The sequence below is a fragment of the Anguilla anguilla genome, chromosome 6 (genome assembly GCF_013347855.1).
Source record: "Anguilla anguilla isolate fAngAng1 chromosome 6, fAngAng1.pri, whole genome shotgun sequence".
Lineage (NCBI taxonomy): Eukaryota > Metazoa > Chordata > Actinopteri > Anguilliformes > Anguillidae > Anguilla > Anguilla anguilla.
In genome coordinates, this window is record NC_049206.1 from 14,732,464 (window position 1) to 14,757,236 (window position 24,773).

The 24,773-nt window shown below is 41.2% G+C and overlaps 1 protein-coding gene across 1 annotated transcript; it reads right to left on the reverse strand.

Moving 5' to 3' along the window:
* Window positions 1–687: 687 nt before the first annotated feature.
* On the reverse strand, window positions 688–24,346 carry nmnat2 (nicotinamide nucleotide adenylyltransferase 2). Its single transcript, XM_035421155.1, has 11 exons — window positions 24,119–24,346; window positions 9,556–9,644; window positions 8,777–8,844; window positions 5,799–5,877; window positions 5,102–5,231; window positions 4,466–4,546; window positions 3,630–3,674; window positions 2,879–2,955; window positions 2,093–2,194; window positions 1,450–1,517; window positions 688–1,042 (listed from the first exon to the last, which is right to left on the reverse strand). The coding sequence occupies exons 1-11, from the start codon at window positions 24,204–24,206 to the stop codon at window positions 940–942; spliced, it is 930 nt and encodes a 309-aa protein (XP_035277046.1). The 5' UTR covers window positions 24,207–24,346; the 3' UTR covers window positions 688–939.
* Between the last annotated feature and the right edge of the window lie 427 nt (window positions 24,347–24,773).

The following is a 24,773-nucleotide window of genomic DNA, read 5'->3' on the forward strand; positions in this document are numbered from 1 at the left end:
ATGAAAACCCTGTTAAAGATTTTGTAAACATTTCATACAGACTATACCGACTCCTTATAGCCATTACCTGTGTGTAATTTCTGCCACATCCCAGTCTAAACAGCGACCAGTGCGTACGACGGGCATACTGGTAGTGATGGTGAGAAAATGTGTAGACTGCGAAACTCTCGTGTAATTCAGCTATGAGCAGCAGGACTGAGAATTAGATTTCAGCCTAAGGCAATGAGATGGCGGTTAATATCTGTCATATAGCTACTCCGCGCACAAAATGAATATATATGAAATAATAAACGTTATCTATGTGGGAGGGAAGTATTGGCTAGTGGTATCTGGATCCAGAAGCGAGGGGATCGGCTTCAGCACGTTTATTTGATGGCGAACAGGCAGAAGTGTGAGAGCGGTCCTCTCTGCCCAGCTGTTCTACGCTAAACACATTCACTATGAACTATAATCTACATTTACAAGTAAGCAGTCATGCCCAAATCAAAAGGTCAAAGCATGCAGGTGAAGAGAACAGCCAAGGCCGTCGGTGCATCATTCGAGGCATGTCCCTCACGCCCACACCAACCCTCAACACATCCAAATCCACAAACCCCACCCACCCGCCCAACCCTGGCCCCACACCTCGACCCCGCCCCTTGCCCCATCCCTGGGCCCACCCCCCAGCCCAACCCCCCCCAGGCCCGCCCACAGCTCCACCCCCAGGCCCGCCCCCAGCATAGGTAAATGCATGCGGGTGGGCGTGGCGCTCTCTGGCACAGTGCGGTACACCAGCAGGCCCATGAGTCACTATGATACAGTTAGGAGAGACAGAGACACACGGCTCCCGTACATGGAGAAGAAGAAGAGCAGGAATAGGAAGAGTATAAGTTTCACACAGAAAACAAAGAGAGTAAAGAGGGGCGGTGGGAACTCCCACCCCGGCCAGCACTGGATGCTCTATCCAGAGGTGTTGATGTACAGCTGGCTCTGCAGGATGTAGTCAATAACCGGCTGACACAGGTAATCCACCACATGGCCGTCTCCGTGTTGGAGGGCCAGTCTGCAGGACGAAAGGAGAAGCACACATTTATAGGAACATTCCGGATTTTCCTAAGAGACATGAAGTAAGTGCAGCCCACAACATTAAAACATACTGTACTGTACTGGGGGTACTGTACATGGCAGTTTGGTCTACACATATCTTAATTCACTAGAGGAAGATGGAAGGGTCTTGGCACACAGTGCATTTTTATAAAGGGGGTGAGTTGGTAAAAGCAAGCATTTTCTATTATCAGAACATCATCAGCTTGTTTTCTTTGTCAATTTATACAAAACATGGGTCCTAATTTACATAGTAGATAAATCATGTAGCCTTTAACATGTCTTCAGGTACAAGTTTGCTTCAAAAAGCAAACAAGGTGCACCTTGGTATTGGTGCTTGAAGCTGGTTGACATGGTTACACTAACCTGCTCTTGGTAGAACTCACGATGGACATGGGGTGGTTGATGTCATCTTTGACCACAATGATGTTATCCTGAAAAATAAAAAGCTTCCTTCTAAAACACAGCCAGTATATTTTGCTCGTTGATGGCATCTGATCACATGGCACTTGAAAGCACAGCAGATACAGGGGATGGGAAATAACCAGTGAAAACAGACTGAGCATTAAATAAACCTAAAAACTCCTAAATCTAGGCTTCTTATGACACCCGTTTCAGTTGTGTAATAAACACTTTGAGATGTGAACAGTACAGCCCTAAACACACACAGAGTTGTGAACAAAACTGTTTCATGTACACACTGACATGTGAACACCGCTCCTAACATTAGACAGAGCATGTTCAGAGCTGGTTTTATATAGGCGGTGTTGAGAGGATTTAGCAAACAGTTAACAGTCTCATTAGCTGTATCACATTTGCAGTTTTTGGATTATATTTATTTCTTTATTTCTTTTAAAGATTTATTAAGGTTATAGTGTGGGACTTACACTCACGAATATAGTCATTTGTGTACATGTTGCCTTGTATTCATAAATATTGTTAGTCACTAGATTACTTAATTTGATTGTTAATTATATTATTTAGTAAGCCTTTTGATATTTTGATTTACCTTGTACTTGCGGAGCACTGAGGAATGGTTCATTATCCTCTCTGTGTCAGCACCGTCACGAGGTACCACCACAATCCCAAAATCCCCCACGATCACCTCCATCTGAGAAACAACGGGAAAACATTCCATGTAGCGTACTGCTTTAAATATTTCAACAGGACCTTTGGTTACATTGTTTAAAATATATTCTCCATATTTGTAAAAGACCAATCTTGTTTTGTAGGGCTGTCCCATGAAAAAGAAAAAAGAAAAAAAAAATCTTCAAAGTTGTGGGGCTGCACAATAGCACATGTGCCTGTGAAAACACAGCCATCAGCCACTAACTCTTCCCCCTACTGGCTGAGCTAAACAGCCCCTCGGCTGAAAGACTGTCCTACTCTCGCAGTGCGTGCAGGCCGACAGCAGGTGCTCGAGTGACCAGAGGAGGCGCTAGTGAGCGAAAAGGTGGGGGATACACTCCCTCCATCCAGCTGTGGCTAAATATGTTTTGCCCCAGGAACAGCCAGGTTTCTGTCTAAGGACATTTCATTTTCTATCATCTTTACAGACCCCCTGTACAGCAGTTGATCAGTTTTTCACCCAATATTAAAACGATGAGTGAAAAACTGGGGAGGGAGAGTAAAGGACGTGGAGAGTTTGGAGGAGACATAAGGTCTAGCTATGCAATTTGGAGACGAGGTAAAACTATACAGAGATACAGAGAGGGAGAGCGAGAGTTAAAAGCTGAGAGAGAAGAAAAAGATGAGTATCGGGAAAGGGTGGAGAGGAGGAGAGGACGAGACTCACGTCGCTGTTTTTCCAGAGGCCAGGGATGCAGAAAGACTCCAGCAGGTCACTGCCACACAGGAGGAGAATGCGCAGCTCTGCAAAACACACACCAGCAACATGCTATTTCACAGCACAAATCTGCATAACACACACCAGCAACATGCTATTTCACAGCACAAATCTGCATAACACACACCAGCAACATGCTATTTCACAGCACAAATCTGCATAACACACACCAGCAACACACTATTTAACAGCACAAATCTGCATAACACACACCAGCAACATGCTATTTCACAGCACAAATCTGCATAACACACACCAGCAACATGCTATTTAACAGCACAAATCTGCATAACACACACCAGCAACAAGCTATTTCACATCACAAATCTGCATAACACACACCAGCAACATGCTATTTAACAGCACAAATCTGCATAACGCACACCAGCAACATGCTATTTCACAGCACAAATCTGCATAACACACACCAGCAACATGCTATTTTGCTGCGTACCTCTACACAACACACACACTGAGACAATTTTATTGTGAATCTCCACACATCACATAGAACAATACCGTGCAACTCTGCAACACATAGACCACTAACACGCTAAATGTAAAATGCCAGAATCAGTAACCTTTGCTTTGTTCTAACATATAACCTCATATTTTATTCAGCATAAATCTGCTTAAGGCGCTTATACCAGTGATAAAAAATTAAAAAAAAATATCAAGAGAGCAGGTCAGATTAACATACCAATTTCTTCATATCGCATGGCAGTGCCCAGGTTAGCATTCTCATCTGTTCGAGACAAATAAAAGCATAAGCGAAGGAGAGATTTTGAGTTTCAGAATTCTCATTCACACGATGAGCCCAGCTTCCTCACCACCATGTAAAATGTCTGCACAGCTCATTAAGTATTCCACACATGAATAATGTACCACATTACTGCCGTTATCCAATTCTGGTCGGTACCGAGCTCGAGCAGATGCAGATTAACATGAAGATGATGTGCACTGTGCATTAGAGTTACGTATGCTCTCTCGATAGCTGTGTGTGGACAGATTTATATCCCTGAGCCATAATGGGTCTAATTATGGTATAGCCTGTCACCATGGCCTCCAAGACAGCTATTGATGAATTAATGAACATCATAAAATAATCCATCATAAGGCAGCACTATCATAGTCAGGCACAATTTCATAATTTAATACACAATGCATTCGCTTCTTGCATTAGATAAGGGGTCTTCAAATAGGTTAACTAGTTAATATATGACTAGGGGATAAGATCTTGTATATTCTTTTTCCAATGGCTAAGTAAGAATATGTGACCGGAGCTATATATAATGACAATAATGGGCCAATCAGCCCATCTGGTCTGACCATTCCTGCAAGAATGTAAGAATTACACTATATACAGCTGAGTATAGTTTTAATCCCAACTCTTGCCACATTTAATTAGCTGGACAATTAGTCATAAATAATTAAATTACTTTATGTCAAATTAACCTTATACATTTCACGGGGTGGGAAACGGGTCCCCCTATTCGTTCATTTCCAGAATTATTAGTGTCTCTCTCTCTTACTTACCCACAAAGGTGAAGCGCTCGCTGTGGGGACGAACACAGCAGATCTTTCCCAAGCTCTCGCTCATCTTCCCCCAAAGCTTCACTGCAGGACAGGAGAGACATACAGTACAGTATAGCACATACGTGGAAAAAGTCCTAAAAATTGAGTAATAGTCTACAAACAGGAACTTCCAGGTTGTTGATTTGGGCCGTAATTTGAAAAAGAAAGCTTCCCTATACAACCTGCAGTAAGAAATTACCTGTATAAAGCCCACTAAGAACATACGGTCATTACCTGTATATATATTAATAAGCACTCACCCGCATGCCCAGCAGTTTGATTAAATTGAAGGCTTTGTCTGGATAACGGTGCTGTATTTATTTATTTAAATTTGTCATATCCAACAGCTACATCACCATGTTATTAAAACTAACTGAACCAGAACAGCTCACAAAATCATCCACTGAATCCAAAACAAAGTATTATCTCTACCACTGAATCCAGAATAGACCAAGTAATCTGGGAACATCTCGCGTAATCCCATAACGTCTCTACCACTGGGTCCAGAACAGCTCACGGAACATCATAGGGTCACTACCAATAAATCCAGGCCAGTTTGTGTAATCGGCGTGGGAGGCGCTGGGCGCCGTCTCTTGCCTGCAGTGGGCTTGTTGATGTTGTTGTTGTTGGTGTTTTGGTAGATGGGCCGGGTCTGGTTCTGAGGCTGCCCAATCACCGGAGTCGTGGACGGAGAGTTAACGTTGGAGAGAATGCACCCCGTCACCCGCTAGGAAAACAGAAACGCACTCATCACGTTTCAGTCCGGCCAGACACCGAACCATTAAGCTGTAATGAAGCTGTCGCGGCAGACCACCCCGGTAACACAGAGCTGATGGAATATGGCATCTGTCGAACATGGGCATGGCATTGGCCGTATCTAGAGAGCATCTTAAAACAGCCATTTTCTGGCGTACTGAAGTAACGAATGTTGCCTGCAACAGAATTGACTCCCTCAAGGTGCTTCACGTCTCCTGTTTTACCTGCGATTTAGTGTGAGGTATCTTTCAGCCCTTCATTTTCTCTGCATTTCGCAATCCGATTGCTTTTAACCATATGTCCCCCCTGTGGCTTTGCTCCAAATTTGGAATGCTTTGTGGGAGCACTGAGAACTGCATCTGCAGCAGTTTAGCACACCCCTGTCCACCAGCTGAGCTGTGCAGCCACTGCGTGGGAGGGGTGCTGTTGGCGCATGCAGACTCAGCCAGAGGCGAGGAGAGACGAGAGGATCATTTTTCGACCGCAGAGGCATGGGGGTAGCAGGTGGAGGTGTGTTGGCCTGGTAGGGCTCTCTTACTTTCATGAGGTCACGGTGGTGCTCCAGCACGCTGCAGGTGGTCTGCCAGGTGTCCTGATAACACTCCCAGGGGTCCACCCTAAAACAGGGGTATTCATTGCTCTATATTACACAACACACCAGATTACCCTACACTACTCGTTCGATAAGAGGTGATATCTGTTTAGTATTTTTATGCACAAATACAACCTCAATGAACAAATCCCATTCCCAAAAAACCCTCCTCTTTTCCACTCTTCAGTCTGTACCAGTGTAGCATTATGGTTAGGTGACTGGGCTTGTACCTCATAGGTTATGGCTCTGATTCTTAGCTGGCACGCTTCCATTATACCCTTCAGCGAGATACATAACCTGAATTCAGAACAATATCCAGATGTATAAATGGATATTATGTCAAAAGAACATAATAATCTGTGTAAGTCCCAATGGATAAGCATGTCTGCTAAATGCCAAAATGTAACCGAATCTAATGCACCAGAGGGCAATGCAGCTCGCATGACTGGTGCAGGCAGTTTGCAGGTACCCAGTCAGCCAGGGGAATAAACAAGGAGTAGAGTGACATCCTACACAGCTTCAGAACATGCTGGCATGGTGATTTGCTCTTCACCATCTGTATATACTATAATTTAATATGTCCCACAATAAAGAACCTTAATGCAACAGAAGTCCGGTAGAAGACTGTTATCTGCAGTTTGAGCAATTGCCGCTCTAAACGACTGCTGCTCTCAAGTCAAGATTACATGTTCAATCTGTAATTATTCATGAGGATGAGGCATGATAAATATGTAGGTACTGCAGCAATCTGGAAGAGGAAAAATTCAGAACCTTTGACTGTTGAGGAGGTGCATCAGCACTTTGGTTCTCAATACATGAGAAAAAGCATGCTATTTTACCCATTATATACATGAGGTTTGTCCTAAAATGCTGCACAACATCAATCAGGATATGTATTCCTGAGAAAACTTTCATGATGGACACATGCCAACAAATATCCCTTGAACACGAGTACAGACAAGCTTCTCTGGAATTTGATATTCAGCTTGGTTTTATTCAAGACCTTCCCAGATTTGCTGTCTTTGCAGAAACGTCTGATGTTATGAATGTCAGCTATGCGATTTCTATGAGGATTTTAGTTCACCAGAGAGAGGCAGCACTTAAAACACACCCCAGGCATGGTTGGTGCAAAGACAGTTCGTACAATGTTTTCAGTGGAGTGGGAATGAAGTCTAGGGAGTACAAAATACACCAATAATAAATGACAGAGAACAAGGAATTATGGGGAAATGTCACTTCAAATACAGTGGTCTGGCACAGTTAAATGCTAGCTCAGGAATAATACTGTTAGAAGACAAAGTATCCTTGAATGACAGAGGGTATGTACAGGCTATAAAGTAACATCAAATTACAGAGCAGGGGGGTATTAGCGATCAAAAATGAAAAGCCCAGAAAGACAGTGTCTGTATTGACATTTACTGAATCCACCAGGCCACAGGGGGTCTAGTGTGATTTATGAGCTGTCTGAATGCGAACAATGAATGATCAAAAATATTTCTAAGGAAAATGTGGTCAGAGCAAGTGGCTTAGATGAAAACTGACCTTCAGCCATACATAGCCTAATACTACACTGCAGGATTAACTGACACTCAGCAGGCTATAGTCTTCTTCTACACTGCAGAGACTCCAGCATTTCAGAAAATATCAGCGACAGGACGACCCACAAAATCATGAACAAATAAAGTCAAATGAAATAAACGACTTATGAGCATGGAATAAAGTCACCGGAGACCCCCTGTTTCTACATACTGCATGATGTCACTTCCTTTGTGAATTCAAAAGAGCTCTGTGCACTGGGGAATAACGGTTCTTTGTTTCACAACATGATGATGTCACCAACACGAACATTTCAGCTTTACATTTCGTCGAGACTGAGATCAAAAGGTAATTCAGTGGAGGAAACAATGGCTGAATGATTGATCTTGACTGATCTTGTAGGTCTGAATCCATATCTGACATGAACCGCAAACAGTGGTGGTTCTAGAATGCATTGACAGGGTGGTCATTTTGAAATATCATTTGGGCTTCCTTTTCAAATGTAATGAGCACCCATCACGCATACATTCCGATTTCAGTGAGCAGACAGCTGGGTTGTACAAGTTAGGCCATTGGGAACGTAGGTAAACAGATATAATCTGATGGTAACCGAAACAAACAGCATCCCAACTAGCCAGGCCTATAGTTTGCTAAGGCCTACACAACACATCAGACCAAAAAAGAGGCATAGCTTGGAACGGCCACAGCTGACATTGTAGTGGGCTAACAGGCTATGAACAACAGGCAATGGCCAACCCTGCCCACTCTTGTCACCACCCCTGTATGCAAACACAAATTAGCTGGGATAACATACCTGTGGTATTTATCAACACGAAGGAAGTAGACAACATCAAACAAATCACTAATTTTCTGTTTTATTCATTCCTTTTACTCTCACTGAAGCCGAGACCTCAGATAGAGGTGCTCCACCATATGGGAATAGATTATCTATTGTGTACCTTCCTTCCAGTTCCAGACTATAATTGTAAAAATGAGATTACTTATTTCATTATACTACTAAGCAATCAAATGCCTACTGTATGTAGATAGATGTTTTTTTCTTATTGGCCATTGCCCGTATAATGAAACATTTAGATGTAGCGATTAACACTGCTACAGATGTAGCATTTGAATACAGCTTTTCCCAACATGTAATCAGATGACTAACAGCCATTACTGCTCCATTAGCCATTTATATATAGCATCACACTGAACGCTGTGCTCAACGCAATTATTAGAACCTGTAGCCTTATGAACACTTGAAAAGGTAGACAAACCCAAATGCACAGAATGCTCCGGAATGCTCTGGCTACACTGCCAGGTTGTACAGAAAACTGATACACTGGTCAGAGCCAATCAGAGCTCACGCATAAACCTGACACACTCACCTGATCCAATCAGAAGACTGCACTGCAAGTTGACACATTGTGAGACGATGTCTGCTGGGGACCAGACCCTGGAAAAGAAAAGGAGAGATAGAGAGAGGTTTATGTGGTGATGGAGAGAGAGCACTGCCCTGGTCTCTATCTTAGTAACACATTTACAAACTTTTTTGAAATGCTGGACAGACCATCAACAAGGTATTTTTGATAATACATAGTGTAGTCACTCACATTCTCTTGGGCATCTATAACTGCACTACATCATTAAGGGTTACCTATTTTTCACACAATAAATGTTTCTAATCCTGCCACCCTGTTGTGATTTAATATGATTACAAATGTCAACTTTCACGTCAAATTGCACTAAAAAATATCTCTACATCTGAGTTCTTCCTGCACCTCTTTCTGTCCCTCTTTTTATCTTAGCATCTAGCCATGTTTTTCCCAGAAAAGTAAATGCCTTTGAAGTAGAGCTCCGGAGCAACTTCCTGTGACTGCACCTAGATTTCCTCCCCCTATATGAAATATTCATATTTTTTTCTCCTTTGTACTGGGAGAAAAGTGGGGCAAGCTTTGCATGCATTTCAGAAATGGGCCTCAGGAGCATAGCGTAGAATTGGCAACAGTTTACATAACCAGCCCTGCACCAACACAGACACACACAACCAGCTGTGCAGCTCTGACACATTACATACACAGTAAATTGACAATAAATGCATATTAAACAGCTGTTAGGTGAGGTTAGCGTAGCTCAATGGTCAGTGCTGATATCTGTAGTCTCTTACCGGTTTTCCATAGGAGTCATGGACTGGTGAAATAATGCCTCCAATCACAATGAACCGCCCCGTCTTGTGCAGATATTCTCTGGCTTTTTCTGCAAGATCAGAGAGATATGCAGTTACTGCATGTAACATAACATAACATAACATAACATAACATAACATAACATAACATAATGACGAGAACAGGGCAGTCGGCCCAACAATGCTCGCCATTGTTGTCGCCAGGCTAGATAGTATCTAACACCAAGGCCTGGTCTTAAAAATACCCAAAGTTTCTGCCTCTACTACATGATCCTTTTTAACTAACACAGCACATCATGCTTGTGAGTTATACAGTTATCACATGTGAGATAAATAGGCTTTGAATAAATAGGCAACATTCCCAGACATAATGAAATTCCAACAAATACATGTAGCACCCCAAAACAGTTCATTGAGCTACACTGAGAAGACTTCAGGACATAATGGAACAATTATGGATGGCAAGCTCCACACTGCTGCATCATGCTGCTTCTCCAAACTTCTGCATTGTAACTATATCTATTGAGGATTCAGAAGCACTGATATGCCTATTACATTTCTTAAATGATTAACAAGCCTGTTGAATTTCTGCAGCCCATAGAGTCATCTATGGGGAAATGATAGAAAACCAGTAAGGGATGCTATATTTACAATATTAATGTCTAGGAACAAACTGCTTTTTAAATATATGCTTCCCAGAGTCCAATAGAATATAAACGTTAGTTAAATTGCACATTAAAACATCAGTAAACACAAGCCTGATTTAAAATGGGCACAATAATTCAGGCTGTGATTGACATGCGCTTTAATGAGGTAACAGCCTCACGAGAATGCATGTTTTTATGAGTTATGGAAAGGGTGTTTCCAAAGGCTGTTGGCAGCTTTTCACTGCTGCTAATTCCAACACTGAATGGGATTTTGGGAAATTTAAAAACTTTTGATACTGACACAGTAAATGTAGCGTTTAACTGAAGGGTCATTCAAGCATCATATGCGCTGCATTTCCCAAAACCCCTTGCAAATTTGCAACAGAAAATAAAAGATCACAGTATCAATACTATTCACACGTCATGAAGTAGCAGGAGTTCACTGAAAGCATTTAATGTAATTCATGTTTTATTACTTTCTTATTGTAAGGTTTGCAATTTGTTTTTTTGCCAGTATTTTACCCACATTTTTATGGATATTTTATTTTCAAATTCATTCTTACTGTGCCAGCTTTGTCACAGTAGCCACAAACACTGCTCTCACCAAATAGGAAGATGTTACTATTCCTGGAATGTAAACGGCTTTAATAACACATTAAAGCGCAGCTTGGCATTAACTTTACACAAACATGTATCACACACACACAGACACACACACACATTCAAATCAGACACAACATTTCTTTAAGAGAGCTCTGGAGACTTCAAAGGAAATGGATGGGAAGGCCTTTCTATTGTCTATATTAGATGCTACACAGTGACATGCTAGAAATCACACACTGTACACCTTGCACAGATAAGACATGAGAGGAGACCTGTAGTACAAATAATATGGGCATGAAAAAAACACACCTGTAGTTTTGGCTAATCTCTATCCAACTTTTTCAGCACCTTCTTATTTCTACTACTTGATCTCAGTGGCATCACCAGAAATTTCATTTCTCTGCCTGATCTTCATTCCCATTACTCAATTTAATTCAGTTCAATATTGTACTGCCACATCCAGCATGAAGTAGTTAGGAATTCTTTTGAGGCCGCTCATATGCAAAAATACAACAATACAACCTGCCCCCCCCCCCCCCCACCACACAGATTTAAAATGAAAACATGAAATCACTAATAGATAAATACGTCAACATGTAAACTTTGTTTTTGAATTAAACCTTTGACCAATCAACTAAACATAAAGCCCTGCTCCATGTCAGCATGTTATTACTGGTGTTAATGAGATACAGTATCATTAACCTGAATTCAACCTCTAATTGAGTCAATCTCTAGATTTGACTTTATACTAAAAATATAGCCCTGCCACTAATGACCAGCGATTGTTAGAGATTATCACTGTAGTCTTCTTTGATTCTGGCCCAGTAGTACAACTTTCCTGAAGGTGTGCAAACGCAAACCTCCCTTCCTCCACCCATGCTATGTCCAGACAAAAAATTTGATTTTCCTCTCATCTGAAATAGATTTTTTTCCTGCTAATTAATCACTCTCCAGAAATAACTACGTCCATCCATTGTTTAGGAGACTGAAACCTTATCTCTGGGGCCACATTATATCCTTCACGGCAAAGACCATAAAAAAAACCCTCTAGACATCTTTCTGATTACCCTCAATTAATGGCAGACATCAGACATGGTCAGTAATGTGTCTCTGCATAGAGACTTTTACCATCTAAATTTGATACCGTTTCTACAAGAGTAACATCAGACATTCTAAAAAACATTCTATTAAACATGCATGAAGACAGAGGGAAGGCCTGCAGATAACTATCTCCAATTATGGCAGTGTAAGTCCCCTGGCTGTATCATGATCAGCCCAAAGAGCTCTGGCTTCTACACTCAACCCATACAGGCTTCACAATCACATTGATTCCCGAGTTATTTTCGACTCATTAGAACGAATCCTAAGCCCTTCTTGGGAGATATACTGTCCTTGCTCCTGTATTTGTGCTGAGGAAACAGGTGAGTGGGCCGCTTGCTACCTGAGAGACTGATAAGCATATTTGGTGAGTGGGAAAACTGCAGATTCCCTCTCAAATGCTACACACAGCTATTTTCAGTGTCAATACAGATTAGCTTGAGTGACACAATGCCGCAGTGCTCAGTGCGTTCCTGGGTCCCCAGTCATAGTGGTTACCAGCCCATTACCACAGCACTCAGCATGTTCCCATGGTAACCACACCCCAGTCCCAGTTTTGGATACACTAGAGAATTTATCGCTGCAACAGCAACACTGGGACTTTTACAGCAGAAATAATAAAAATGAGATTATGGCCTGAATATTTTTCCGTGCATCAGAATCAATGGCGCTACATAAATCTGGAGATTGTTGAGGCATCAGAGGTCCTGCTTTTTTTCTTTTCCTTTTTTAAAGGATTTGTTTATTGCTAGGAAAAGCACTCAATGCATAAAAGTGAAATCCACTTTCTCCACTTTCAACAATAAAATAAAATTGTTGCAACCAGTATCTGGAGATTAATGTGTCTCTTATTTGCACATTCATATAATAGGGAGGTACTTATTTACACAAAGAAGGACATGTATCATCACAAAAACTGGACAGAAGAACATGCCACTGTGTAGTCTGCCCATCAGAGAGGGCTGAGCAAGAGAAGTGTGGAGAGAGGGGGTGAAGAGAGGGGTGAGCGAGTGTAGGGAGAGGAGTGAGCAGAGAGAGCGGTAGGGGGGGTTGAGAGGAGTACAGGAGAGGGGGATGAGTGGGGAGTGTTGGGAGAGGGGGATGAGAGGGGAGTGTTGGAAGAGGGGATGAGAGGAGCACAGGAGAGGGGGATGAGTGGGGAGTGTTGGAAGAGGGGGATGAGAGGAGTACAGAGAGGGAGCTGAGAGGGGAGTGTTGGAAGAGGGGATGAGAGGAGTGCATGAGAGGGGGATCAGAGGGGACTGCTGGAAGAGGGGGATGAGAGTGGCTGGACATTGAAGATCTCAGAGGAGAGGAAGAAGGGCTGATTCAGCACTCTGTGTCACAGCAGGAGAACAGCCTGCTCTGTTCAGGACAGAGTGTGGCGGAGCCTCCGAAGAACACGTGCTCGAATGTTTATGATGCTCCTGAGTAACATTACTGCGCGCTACTGGCTAATGTAATGTGATACCGCTCAGCTTAAGGGCGTGCTCCCCGGCGCTAAGTTTCAATTGTCGAAAGGTTCCTCACCCTGAGCCCCCAGTAGGCCAGGACCTGGTCATACCCCAGATTGCACAGGCTCACAGAAGCTGCAATGTCACCGTGAGTCAAGCTGAGCACCCACTTGGTGATTCTGGGAAGCCGCAGCGAAGAGTGAAGGTGACACACGCGTGACAGCTACTGCAGGAAACTGTGAGGCGTGCAGTCGGCCATGACACCGATGCGAGTCAGAGTCGCCGTCGAGTTCCTTTGTCCCCCCGGAATCACAATCGCGCCTATCCACCCTGCTAAACACGATCGCTGCTCCGCCTCTTTCCGAATCGTAACCGCTCCTCCGCCCTCCCTCCAAAACTCAGATTTACACCCCCACCTTCAGCTTCAGTGGGACGCTGCCCTGCAATCACAACTCAGCAGGCCTGCTGCAACTGCACCATTGGGACCTGAACTTTCTGTGGGAACACTGTTGAGTATTATGGATTTGGACAACAGAGGTCTAGTCATTCAGAATGTATTTTGTAATACACTTTTCACAATAAAGGCTTTGACAAAGAAGCATTAAAGAGGACTGAGTAAAGGGATGTAGGCTTGCTTCAAGAGAAATCTTTTGTGACCAGGTTCTACTGCAGATGAAACGGGTGAGAACATGCAGCAAACACAGACACAAAATTATAAATCAGCATCAGACAAAATGCCTGCACCAATAAATATATATAAACATAAAAAAATATCGAGACAACATGAAGAGGAACGATAAATGTGTTAATGCAATGTAGAAATGAATGATGATAAGTGATGCAGAAAATCAATATTATTTGAACCACAGCAGACCATTATATAAGGATAGCTAATAATTTGGAAGGACCAACAGAGCAGAGACTGTAGGCTTGATAATGGCTCAAGCCAATGCAATTTAGCTTCCTCATTACAATTTTATTACTTAGCACACTTATACACTTATATCCAAAGTGACTTGGAAAAGTGCATCCACATGGTAAGCAAATACCATAAGAGCTCAAGCTAGGTACAGCTACAATCATATAATATATGATGATATACATCAATATAAATATTATGTGCTGCCATTAATGTATTTGACTCAAGACCAGCAAGATAAAGGGAATGAGGGGTTCGTTTTTATAGCCAGAAACATTGAGTTAAACATAAAAAGTAACGTGTAATTTGAAGAGGTAATGTCAATTTTGAGACATTTGTGGGAAACAGCCAGTGAATCTACCTTCCTGACTGTTTGGAGAAGGTAGTTCAACCATTTGGGGATGAGTACAGAGAAGAGCTAAGCCTTGAGCAGTGGCAGCCAGGAGCTTTAAGGGATGGGATCATGGAATCACCAACTCACAGGAAGATGCTGAATGGAGAGGTCTGTTTGGAGTGCATACTCATGTTCAGCTCTGTATGCCAGTATGAAAGATTCAAATTTAAAGCAGAGGTTTGGATTGTATGAGGAGCTTATGTTTCTGTAGTTTTCGTGTAAGAATAAAGTGCGTTCTGACCTTTTTGTGGTTTAGTTAGTCTGTGTGGCTCAGTGGAAATTGTTTGTAATAGCTTTTTCCTTCTCATTTATACAACTCCCTCAACTCCCTGTTGAGCAGGAAGTGGTCAGAGGTTGAACACAGCAAAAATGAAAATGTATACTGTGCTCATTGTAATTAGATTGCATGTAGATCTGTGCACACTGCTGCGCTCAGTAAGGATCGCTCTGTGATTCTTTATTAAAATCTTTATGTGTTCTCCCAGCATGGGTGACTGACATAAGTGCTGCTGTATTGGCAAGCAAACAGTAGCATCTTGCATAGGTTGAGACTTTTTTCATCAAAACAAATCAAAGCAAACTATTTACATAGTACAATTCACAGATAAGATGTAAGTCAAGGTACTTAACATAAAATCAAAATAAAATGCAAGACATAAAATAAGTATGTATGCGTGTACAACGTATGTTGTCAATAGTACATGTGCTGCAGCATGCTAGCAGACGATTTCTTACACCACCAAAATAAAGCAAAATAAATTGTTCCATTTGGCAGCTGATAAATACATATTTCCGTCCTCCTTTCTAACAACCCTCCACCCTGCAACAAACCTACACTTCCCCACCTGCCATCCAACCTGTAGACATCACTGTTTCTGATGATTTTAGAGAAATTATTTATTTGTAACAGCCCAAAAGAACCAAAAGGGCTACCTGCTGCGCACCCCAGAGCCACTGATGCATTGATGTAAGGGCTGCTGTGTCACTTACACTCAAATAAGCTGCATCAGAGAAAACTGCCAGAAGATAAATAGACCGCCATAAAACAGAACAAAAATGGAACATGTCAAATATGCACATCCATTACAGACTATAGAGAGGAGGTCTACAGAAACACAATGAGGCCGGTAAGTCAGCGAGACGCAATTAGGCTATTCCACGGCAAGGGACCAACTCAATAGGACACATTATCCCCAGTTTGGCACCATTACAATGGTTTCTGTTGTCTGAAAGAGGTGTTTTAAGGTTCTGCGATTCACTCTGAAATCCTTTTTAAATCCCAATCACTGCGCTAAATCCAGAACAAGGCCTACAAAACATCAGAGCGTCTCTGTGATCCAGTGATCAAACCAATTGCAGTAACTAACAGTATCTTACCTGTGCGACCTTTCTCCTACCCGTGCTATGACCATCTTATCTGTCAAATGATCTTACCCATGCAAAAAACCTGTACATGTACAACAATAATCTTACACAGCAAAATGGCCAGTGTTAATTCAACTCTAACAGAGTTTATATGAGTCCATTCTGGGAATAGTGGACTCATAAACTCTTTAAGAGTTGATTTCACACAGAATATTTTACCTTGCACCCAGGCAATCATTGTGTTCCCAATCCAGTTGTCACCGTACCTACGCAATCTGGAGGTGTCACTTGTTCCCTCCCCTATTTGTAAATCACATTGGTGCTTAGGGTGAATAGCGCCATCCATTCTATCTCATTCCGTATGCGAAAATAACAGCCCGCCGTTCTATTTCAACAGTACTTGTCACCACTCGTGAGACCCCACTGCTGAATGAGGGCAGGTCTCTGCAAGTACAACGAGCAACGGCAGCAGGGACATCCCTCAGTGCTTTCTACAATTATGGCCCACGTTCATATCACCTCCCTGAGGTGAATGCAGCACTTAGCCGGGGAAATGACACAGAAAAGTAGATTGTAGATAACACCCCCCCATTTTCTTCTCTGCAATTTGGAATCACCAAAATTTTGAGTCATTACTGTGTCACCCAATCGCACCGGTGCAAGGAGCCCCGCAGCCGAATTACACTCCTGTGATGTGCTCACCCACAACAAGCCGGTGGCTACTTTAAATGCAGCAGCTCACGCTCTGTCCTCGTGGCCTTTACCAAGAAATCCAGTCGCAAGAAAAGTCAATGGAAGCTTGATGAGGACAGAGAGCAGAGAGCTGATAACATAAATCAAGTCTGGAATATATGACTCTTCCAAACCTACATCCCATTGTTCATTTATTGTTTATTGTTAACATAGCTGTCCTTTTACATCTATAGAACTGAGTGGGGATAACATGAATGCAAGAGACCAAAAATCACTCAGTGTGATGCTATTAATACAGGCAGGAATACACTAACTGTGATTAGTGATACAGGCAAGAATATACCAACTGTGTGATTAGTGAAACAGGCAGGAATATAGTAACTGTGATTAGTGATACAGGCAGGAATACACTAACTGTGATTAATGATACAGGCAGGAATACACTAATTGTGTGATTAGTGATACAGGCAGGAATATGCTAACTGTGTGATTAGTGAAACAGGCAGGAATACACTAACTGTGATTAGTGATACAGGCAGGAATACACTAACTGTGTGATTAGTGATACAGGCAGGAATACACAAATTTTGTGACTACTGATACCGGCAGGAATACACTAACATTGTGATTAGTGATACCGGCAGGAATACACTAACTGTGTGATTAGTGATACAGGCAGGAATACACTAACTGTGTGATTAGTGATACAGGCAGGAATACATCATTGGAGTGGGGAGTAGTCACATAGACATGGGAAAACTCTTAATTTGTTTGTTGTGATACAGACAGGAATACAGAAATACACTACCGGCATAAGACGAATGGAGTAAAGGAGGAATAAACTCTGGGCTAACTGTATGTTGATGGCGTCAAAAAGTGATGCTGATAGTTTTATTTATCACAGACATTAGAGGATGACTCCAGGGCGTGTTACTTTGCCATCATTCTCAGTAGACACATACGCAGAGAATGCTAAATTGTAAAAATCCCATCGTGTTTGCCACAAGGAAAAAATTATTTTATTGCATGGCATGAGCCAGCGATGATCCCTCTTCTGTATCTCTGTAGCGTCGCTGTGGTAATTGCTACCCCCAGCAAACTGAGGAGTCCACCTGCTATTTTGACCTGTAGAGCGACCAGTCATCCGTAAGTAGTCCCGCAGGCCCATCATTTTACAGAGACCGCTGGGCAGGCACAGAGCATAGGAATCATCCTTTCACCTCTTTGAGGCGCGTGAAAAGCAGCTTCTTGACATGCTGCAGACAGCCATGGATTCATGGAGTCAGTTTGTTAAACAGATCCCCACACATCCAAGACTTCTGACACATGTTTTGCTTATTAATTTGTTTGTGGCAGTAAATTTCATTACCTTCTAGGTGGGTTTATTTGTATCGTTTAACAAATTTAAGAACATATAATTGTCAAAATGGCTTACTCCAACATAGCATGTTCCAGTACAGTGGAACATGCAGAATTTGTTGTTGTATAATAATCTATGCAAGTGTAATTCGTCTCTGGAATTGTTTCTTTGTATTGGGTCTATGTTGGAGTCTATTTATGGCTTTACTTATCTTTATAGTGCCTATACTATGTCTCTGTGTGTATTACCCAATATACTATCTATGTCAGTGCACTACATCTGGGTTTATTACTCAATACAGCGTCTATGTCAGGGCACTGTGTCTGGGTTTATTACTTAATATAGTGTCTATGCCAGTGTACTTTGTCTTTGGGTTTATAACCCAGGATAGTGTCTGTGTACTATTCCTCTGGGTTTATTGCTTTGTATTGCAATTATGTATAATGCAATATGTCTCTGTGTTTATCTACAGGAAGTTTATATTCACAAATAATTATTAATAAAATAATAAGAGAGGAAATGTGCTTGTTCTGCTTCATGTATGGAAGACCCTTCTATATTGTATTGCAGGAGTTTGTGATAGGTGTCTTCAGTCCAGGGGTGTGGTGCATGTGTGTATGTGTGTGACTTGGGGTGTGTGTGCAGTGTGAGTCAAGCAGCATAATAACTTTGATCCACATCGCAAATCAACCGTATATTTTCCTAGTTCCTGTTACAGTAGAAGAACAAACTAGAAGAAATATGGCTGTTTTGCCAAGGCACATTGTATTCTGTTTGCAAATGCCCAGTTGCATTCAGCTAATGGGTATTACAGCAAAAAATCACAGATAGTAAAATAGTAAATAGTAAAGTGGAATGCAGATGGATAAGTTTGGATTTTTTTGAATGGGGAAATATGTTACTGACTGGGCTATTTAACTTCTTAGCATGCAAGCTAACTGAAAAGGTATATCTGGAATTGTGTCTCAACTCAAATGACCTGCTCTGCCCTTGCTCCCTCCCACTTGCTAAATGTCTACACTCCTGTATTATTAGTATGTGCATCACATCCTCCCAAGTGAAGTTTGCAAGTAAAGTGCATGAGGGTGGAGCCAGAACTGGATTGGGACGCAGCCTAGATAGCTAGCTTACTTCAAAACCTAGCCAGCTAACAAGATGACCAAGCTATCTTACATGTTGGCTTGGTCACTAGTTCATTGATCATGAATATGAATATCATGAACACAACTGCAAAAAAAAGAGATGAAATTATGCAAGGTTTGTCTGAGTGTTTTCATTTGCTGGTACACTATACTAGTTCAATAATATCCTTTGAACAAATTTGTTTGGAAAGACAATTTTTCAAGCTGAGAAAATTTTTTTTCTACCAACTGGAAAAGGTTTTGATGGAGGCCTCTGTTTAGAGGAACAGTTTATTTTCCACCTTGAAATGCCTTCTGCCCTCTCGTGATTTGTTAGTCCAACTGTCAGCTGTTTCCTGGATCAGCAATTTCCTTCACTGAACACTGCCAGGTCTATCCAGCTTCGGGTACATTTCTCCAGCAGGCTGATAGGGATGCACTAGAGGCCTGCAATGGAAGCCTATCCAACACCTGTCTGTCAGGATGCTCCTTTCTAGAACCTAGCCACACAGTATCTACATAACTCCTGTCAGTCAAGAGGGCTCTTCAGAATCGAACCCTTCTGCCAGGTGTGTTTAAGTCTGTAGATGGAGTCCACCCTCCATCTGTGCCTGCAGCAAGAGCAACATCCCCCTTCCTAAACCCCCCATGCTCCTCTAGTCCTTGCTGGATAAGTTTAAGACTTTTGACAAACTTTATAGATTTCTAGATTGTTAAAATGGATGTTGAGGAAGTTATTGATGTATAACTGGTTGTTGTCCATGTATTTACAACATAATGTCATCACGGATAACTATTCGACAGATAGACTGTATAACTGACTGTTTTTATGGAGTGATGAGTACATGATTTTTGACGTTATAATTGAGTTCTGATTAGATTTACTACACTTGAACCGCGTCTTTACAATGTAAGAACCATGCAACAACTGTATGCTGATGGCTTGTTTATTGAAGCACAAGCTGTTTTCCCACTGTGTTAATAATAGTAAATATTACAGGAGATCTATTCCTTTTCATTAAGAGTATGTCCAGAGGAAGAGACCACGCTAATTCCCTGGGCCAGGCACACTTATCCAAAACCATTAAACGGACTCACAGGATCTTAAAAAGAATGTAGCCTCACAGAACTAAAACTGTAAACAGCCTCACAAAACCTAAAACATAAAACCCACTCGAGGAATCTGAACTGGAAAATAGACTCTGAAACTGGATAATTACATCTGTATTTGATTTGCAATTCCTGCTTATTTGTACAGTGGATTCAAGGGGAGGATATAATAATATCACTGCTGAGATAGCTCTCCTTATATCATCATCCCTACATGTGAATATACTATGTAAAAACTGGTGTATGACTCATAAATCCCATCTTTGGTGAGTGAGTTCATCCTCCATGAGGACAAAAAACAAGCTGGTACAAACAGCAACATTAATAACCTGCGTAAACCCAACATTTGCGGAAAGATGGTAAGAACAGGTACGCTAGCATGATGCAAGATAAAATTACTCATTGCTTGGTGCCATGGAAACAATAAGAATTAATGTAGGACTGCTTTTACAGATCATTTTTAGGCTATGCGGTAAGTCACAATGACATTATGTTGCTTTTAGGAATAATGAGTAAATATTGTTACGTTTTTATTTAAGCACTGTCGTGTGCCTTATTGCCATCTACTGTAACACTGGCAGCGCAGTTCTAGTTTCTGTTTTGTTTGTTTCCGCAGTGCCATCTGCCCTGGAGAACGGTGTCTGTTAAATAAATAAATCCATCAGCATGATCTATTTCTGCTATAGAATAAACACAATAGAGGAAACAATGCATGCTTGACAAAAGCTGTAGGCGTTTGTTTAATAATGCAGCTTTGATTATAATGATTAAAGATCTCAATACTAAGTTGCCTGCTTATGTAACAATGCAGTTATATTTATAGATTTATGAGTGAAGTAAGTAACATGAATTTCTGTTGTCCTGGATGACTTCTCGGTCATGACCAAGGTAGTCACCCAGGACAATCAAATGCTAGGTACCTACTTCTTTTAGCAATTCACAGTCACTAAAGATTATCTGCCAGTGAGCTGTCTTTTATAGTAAACATGAACACAGTGAGAGTCTACAACATAACACATAACAGTGCAGAGGGGTGTTGTAAGATTGACAAATGGTTTAAATCTCTCCAGCCAGGCTCTGAAACATTGTGAGCACTGAACGGAAACAAGGATTTAAGATTTTAGCAGACTAATCCACTTACTGACAGTAATGTTACTCAGCTTACAATGTAATTGAAAATATTTCATACTTGCTTCACAAGGATCAGACTATGAGAGGGCCATGTCAAGAACTTGCTCACACAAAATGTCTACAAGCACTAAATCCTGATTTTTGAATGTACACAATCATCCAGGCATTCACACACATCTGCAATTACTCTAACGCACGAAAAATGTCATTCTTCGCATTTTGCAAACAGCAGTTAGTTGTTATTTGATTTAATTAAACAACTGTAATGTGATCAATCTTTATGGTTCACATTGCATTCTGCTGAAATTCACTTAGCTTACTTTGATAAACAAGTCTTACCTTTTATTCTCAACCAAAATTAATTTTGGAGGTAATACATACAAGTATACGTCCCTTCTTTAATTCCAAGATTCTAAGTCATGGACGACATATACTGCAGTTTCATTGACAAACATTCACATTAGCAGTTAACTATAGTTTGGCAGGGTTTAAATGGCCAAAAGGTTTACAAAAAAGTGTGAAATGTGTTATAAAACCATTTAGCTATAAGACAGCACCAAAAACTTTTCATAACTGATAGAGAATAAAGCCATCAAAAATCTAAATACAGGTGATTGTAATTAACCAATTAAAATAATGGCATAACGTAACAAATACGAATAAATATTAATTGCTAATATATAATTCATATTTCAATAGTAATTAATCAATCAATGAATCTGTTATATTAATACTAATTTTCAGATGCTCACTTTGTGTGATCAACATTATTTGTGCGTTGAGTCTGAGGGCCATTTCACATTATAGGGAAGCTCAAACAACTCTCAGTCCCCACTAATAAATCCAGGGCATGTGTAGGCGTTGGGCTTATAGCCAAAGGTTTGGTTACAAGCCCAACCAAAATTTTATTGTGTTTATATCATTCACTAAGATGTTTACCCTCAATTCAGTGATGCATGCATTCAACTGTACAAATACCACTATATATCATGCTCGTATTCATCAACAAAAATAATGTTTAAATACACCACTGTGACTCAATCACATTTTCTATTCCTGAATATTGAGTTTATGGAACATACCGAATTGTCTCATAAAGATTGGATGGGGGTTTTCTGAGCTATTGCAGTTACAGTAAGTCTTGGTAAGTGGATGGAACAACATGTTAACCATGGAAGACAACTAAGTGGTCAATGAGACTGGTAAGTGCTGTGCATTGGGAGAGAAACAGAAATCCAGGAAGAAGAACTTGTGATACTGCACTGCACAAGAAAGGATGTGAGCATCTCTCTCTTTGCCATGAGGTGCAGGTGCCAACACAAGATATAAGATATAACTGATTGAAAGTCCAATAACGCTTTAAAAAAGGTGACCTTCTGTGGCCTAAAATGGATATAATCCCCAAACGTAAAATATTGTTGAAAATGTATTATTTAAATTGAATGGTCTGTCACGACCTTTTCATTGACGTCAATCATTTGCCTTATTTTACGAACAGCGATCAACAATCTCGATTTTATATTTATCTGTTATTTTTCATTAAATATTTATCCTGTCGGAGAGGCCAAATAAAACATTGATTAAATATTAAGTCCGAAGAGCATGGCAAACTTTATTTATGATTTGGTCGTATTTTCAGCTCTTCTTAATAAGAGAAGGAAGATAGAATCTCAACGAAATATTACGTCGTACGTGCATTAGCCTACCCATATTTTCAGTCATAACTATACAATAAGAATTACTTCGCAAACAAACAAACACTCAAATAAATAAATAAATAAATTCTCATCAGTTATCCGAATTAGAGTGTGATATTTGTGCAATTACGTTACGGATGTGTTGTCTACTAGCCTAATTACTAAATACAATTTAGAATGACTAAACTAGAATTAATTTAACTAGAACATTCGGGATAAATGTTTCCGCACATTGGAGGTTGATTGTGGAGTTCGACTCCAAATTCACACCGAGTGACGCAGTACAAGCTGGCACTACATGGCCAAAATGTGTCCAGCCACGGACAGTACCAAAGCATATTGCTCCATTCCGAAAAAATTGCGTAGACCATAGACGCAATCCTGTTCCCCTAGCCTATGTCACATAAACAAGTCGAATACGTGACATACATATAATTATTTACAGCCTGTATTTCGTTATTGGTTAGCAGCCCTAACTAGAACAGTTAAATCAGGCTGCATTAAAGAATAACAACCACAGAAGAAACAAGAAATTGTTAATACAGGCTGCGGTAAACGTAATGGTTGAATAGTTTCATAAGTTCACTTTCATATTGTTACACGCTCAGTAGAAATGTGGAAACGGTCGCTGCTACAAACGAGGAAGAACTCGCATCATTACATTTACCACAGTGAACTGATTTCAACAGAGAGGGTTATCCACCTATAAGCGAAAACGTCGCCCCTTTCAGCACCACAAAATATGGACAGCGATTGCCAAGTCAAGGTCTTACACGAACGACCGAATCAAACCCTTTTAGCTTTCACCATGGCACAGAAATAAAAACACATTTTTGCTAATGATAGCTGCGTTGACCAGATCAAGACAATCTTCTCCTCTCAGCTGCGTGGATTCCAGCCAACATCTGGACAACGAAAAATCTTGGCATGAGGAGGAGGATGGAAAGGCTTACCGAACATATGAATATGTCCCTTGGTGATGGGGTTGAAACTGCCGCATGATAGCAGAATAACGTGCGTTTTAGTAGTCTCAGTCATCATACAGCTGTATTTTTGTTCTTCCTTTCTCCAAGCACTGGTTTATATGCTTTGTTTTGTTCCCTCTACGACCGCAGCGAGAGGCGAGGCTCGCTCTTGCTGCTGCACTCCCGTCTCTCTTCCTAGACGCAGTACGTCACTCTTATTTCCCAGCTTCAATCTTAAAGGTGCAGAGGGACTTCTGCCTACTATGAGACCTCAGTTTTTGTCATACAAAACCTCCTTGTTTTGTTTTCCCAGGCCCCTTCCCCAGATATTTGAAAAGCTATACGTCCAGACAGATGTTAGATGACGCAAATGTTTAATGTTTTGTTATTTCCATTGCCGTTAGATGGAGGATTATATGATTACTCCTGGGCACGTGTCTGTTCGACTGCATGGTTTTACACTAAGCCAAGCAGAGACTACAGGGACACTTGTAGCAGGGGCGGTCGTTTCATTTGAACATTGGGGTGGGGGGGGGGACATGTGTCCCCTGTCCGACCTATAATCCTATGCCCATGACTTGTAGGTCCGATAACTACCGAAATTTTTTGACAACCCAGATGACCAAACGTACATGTGTGTACT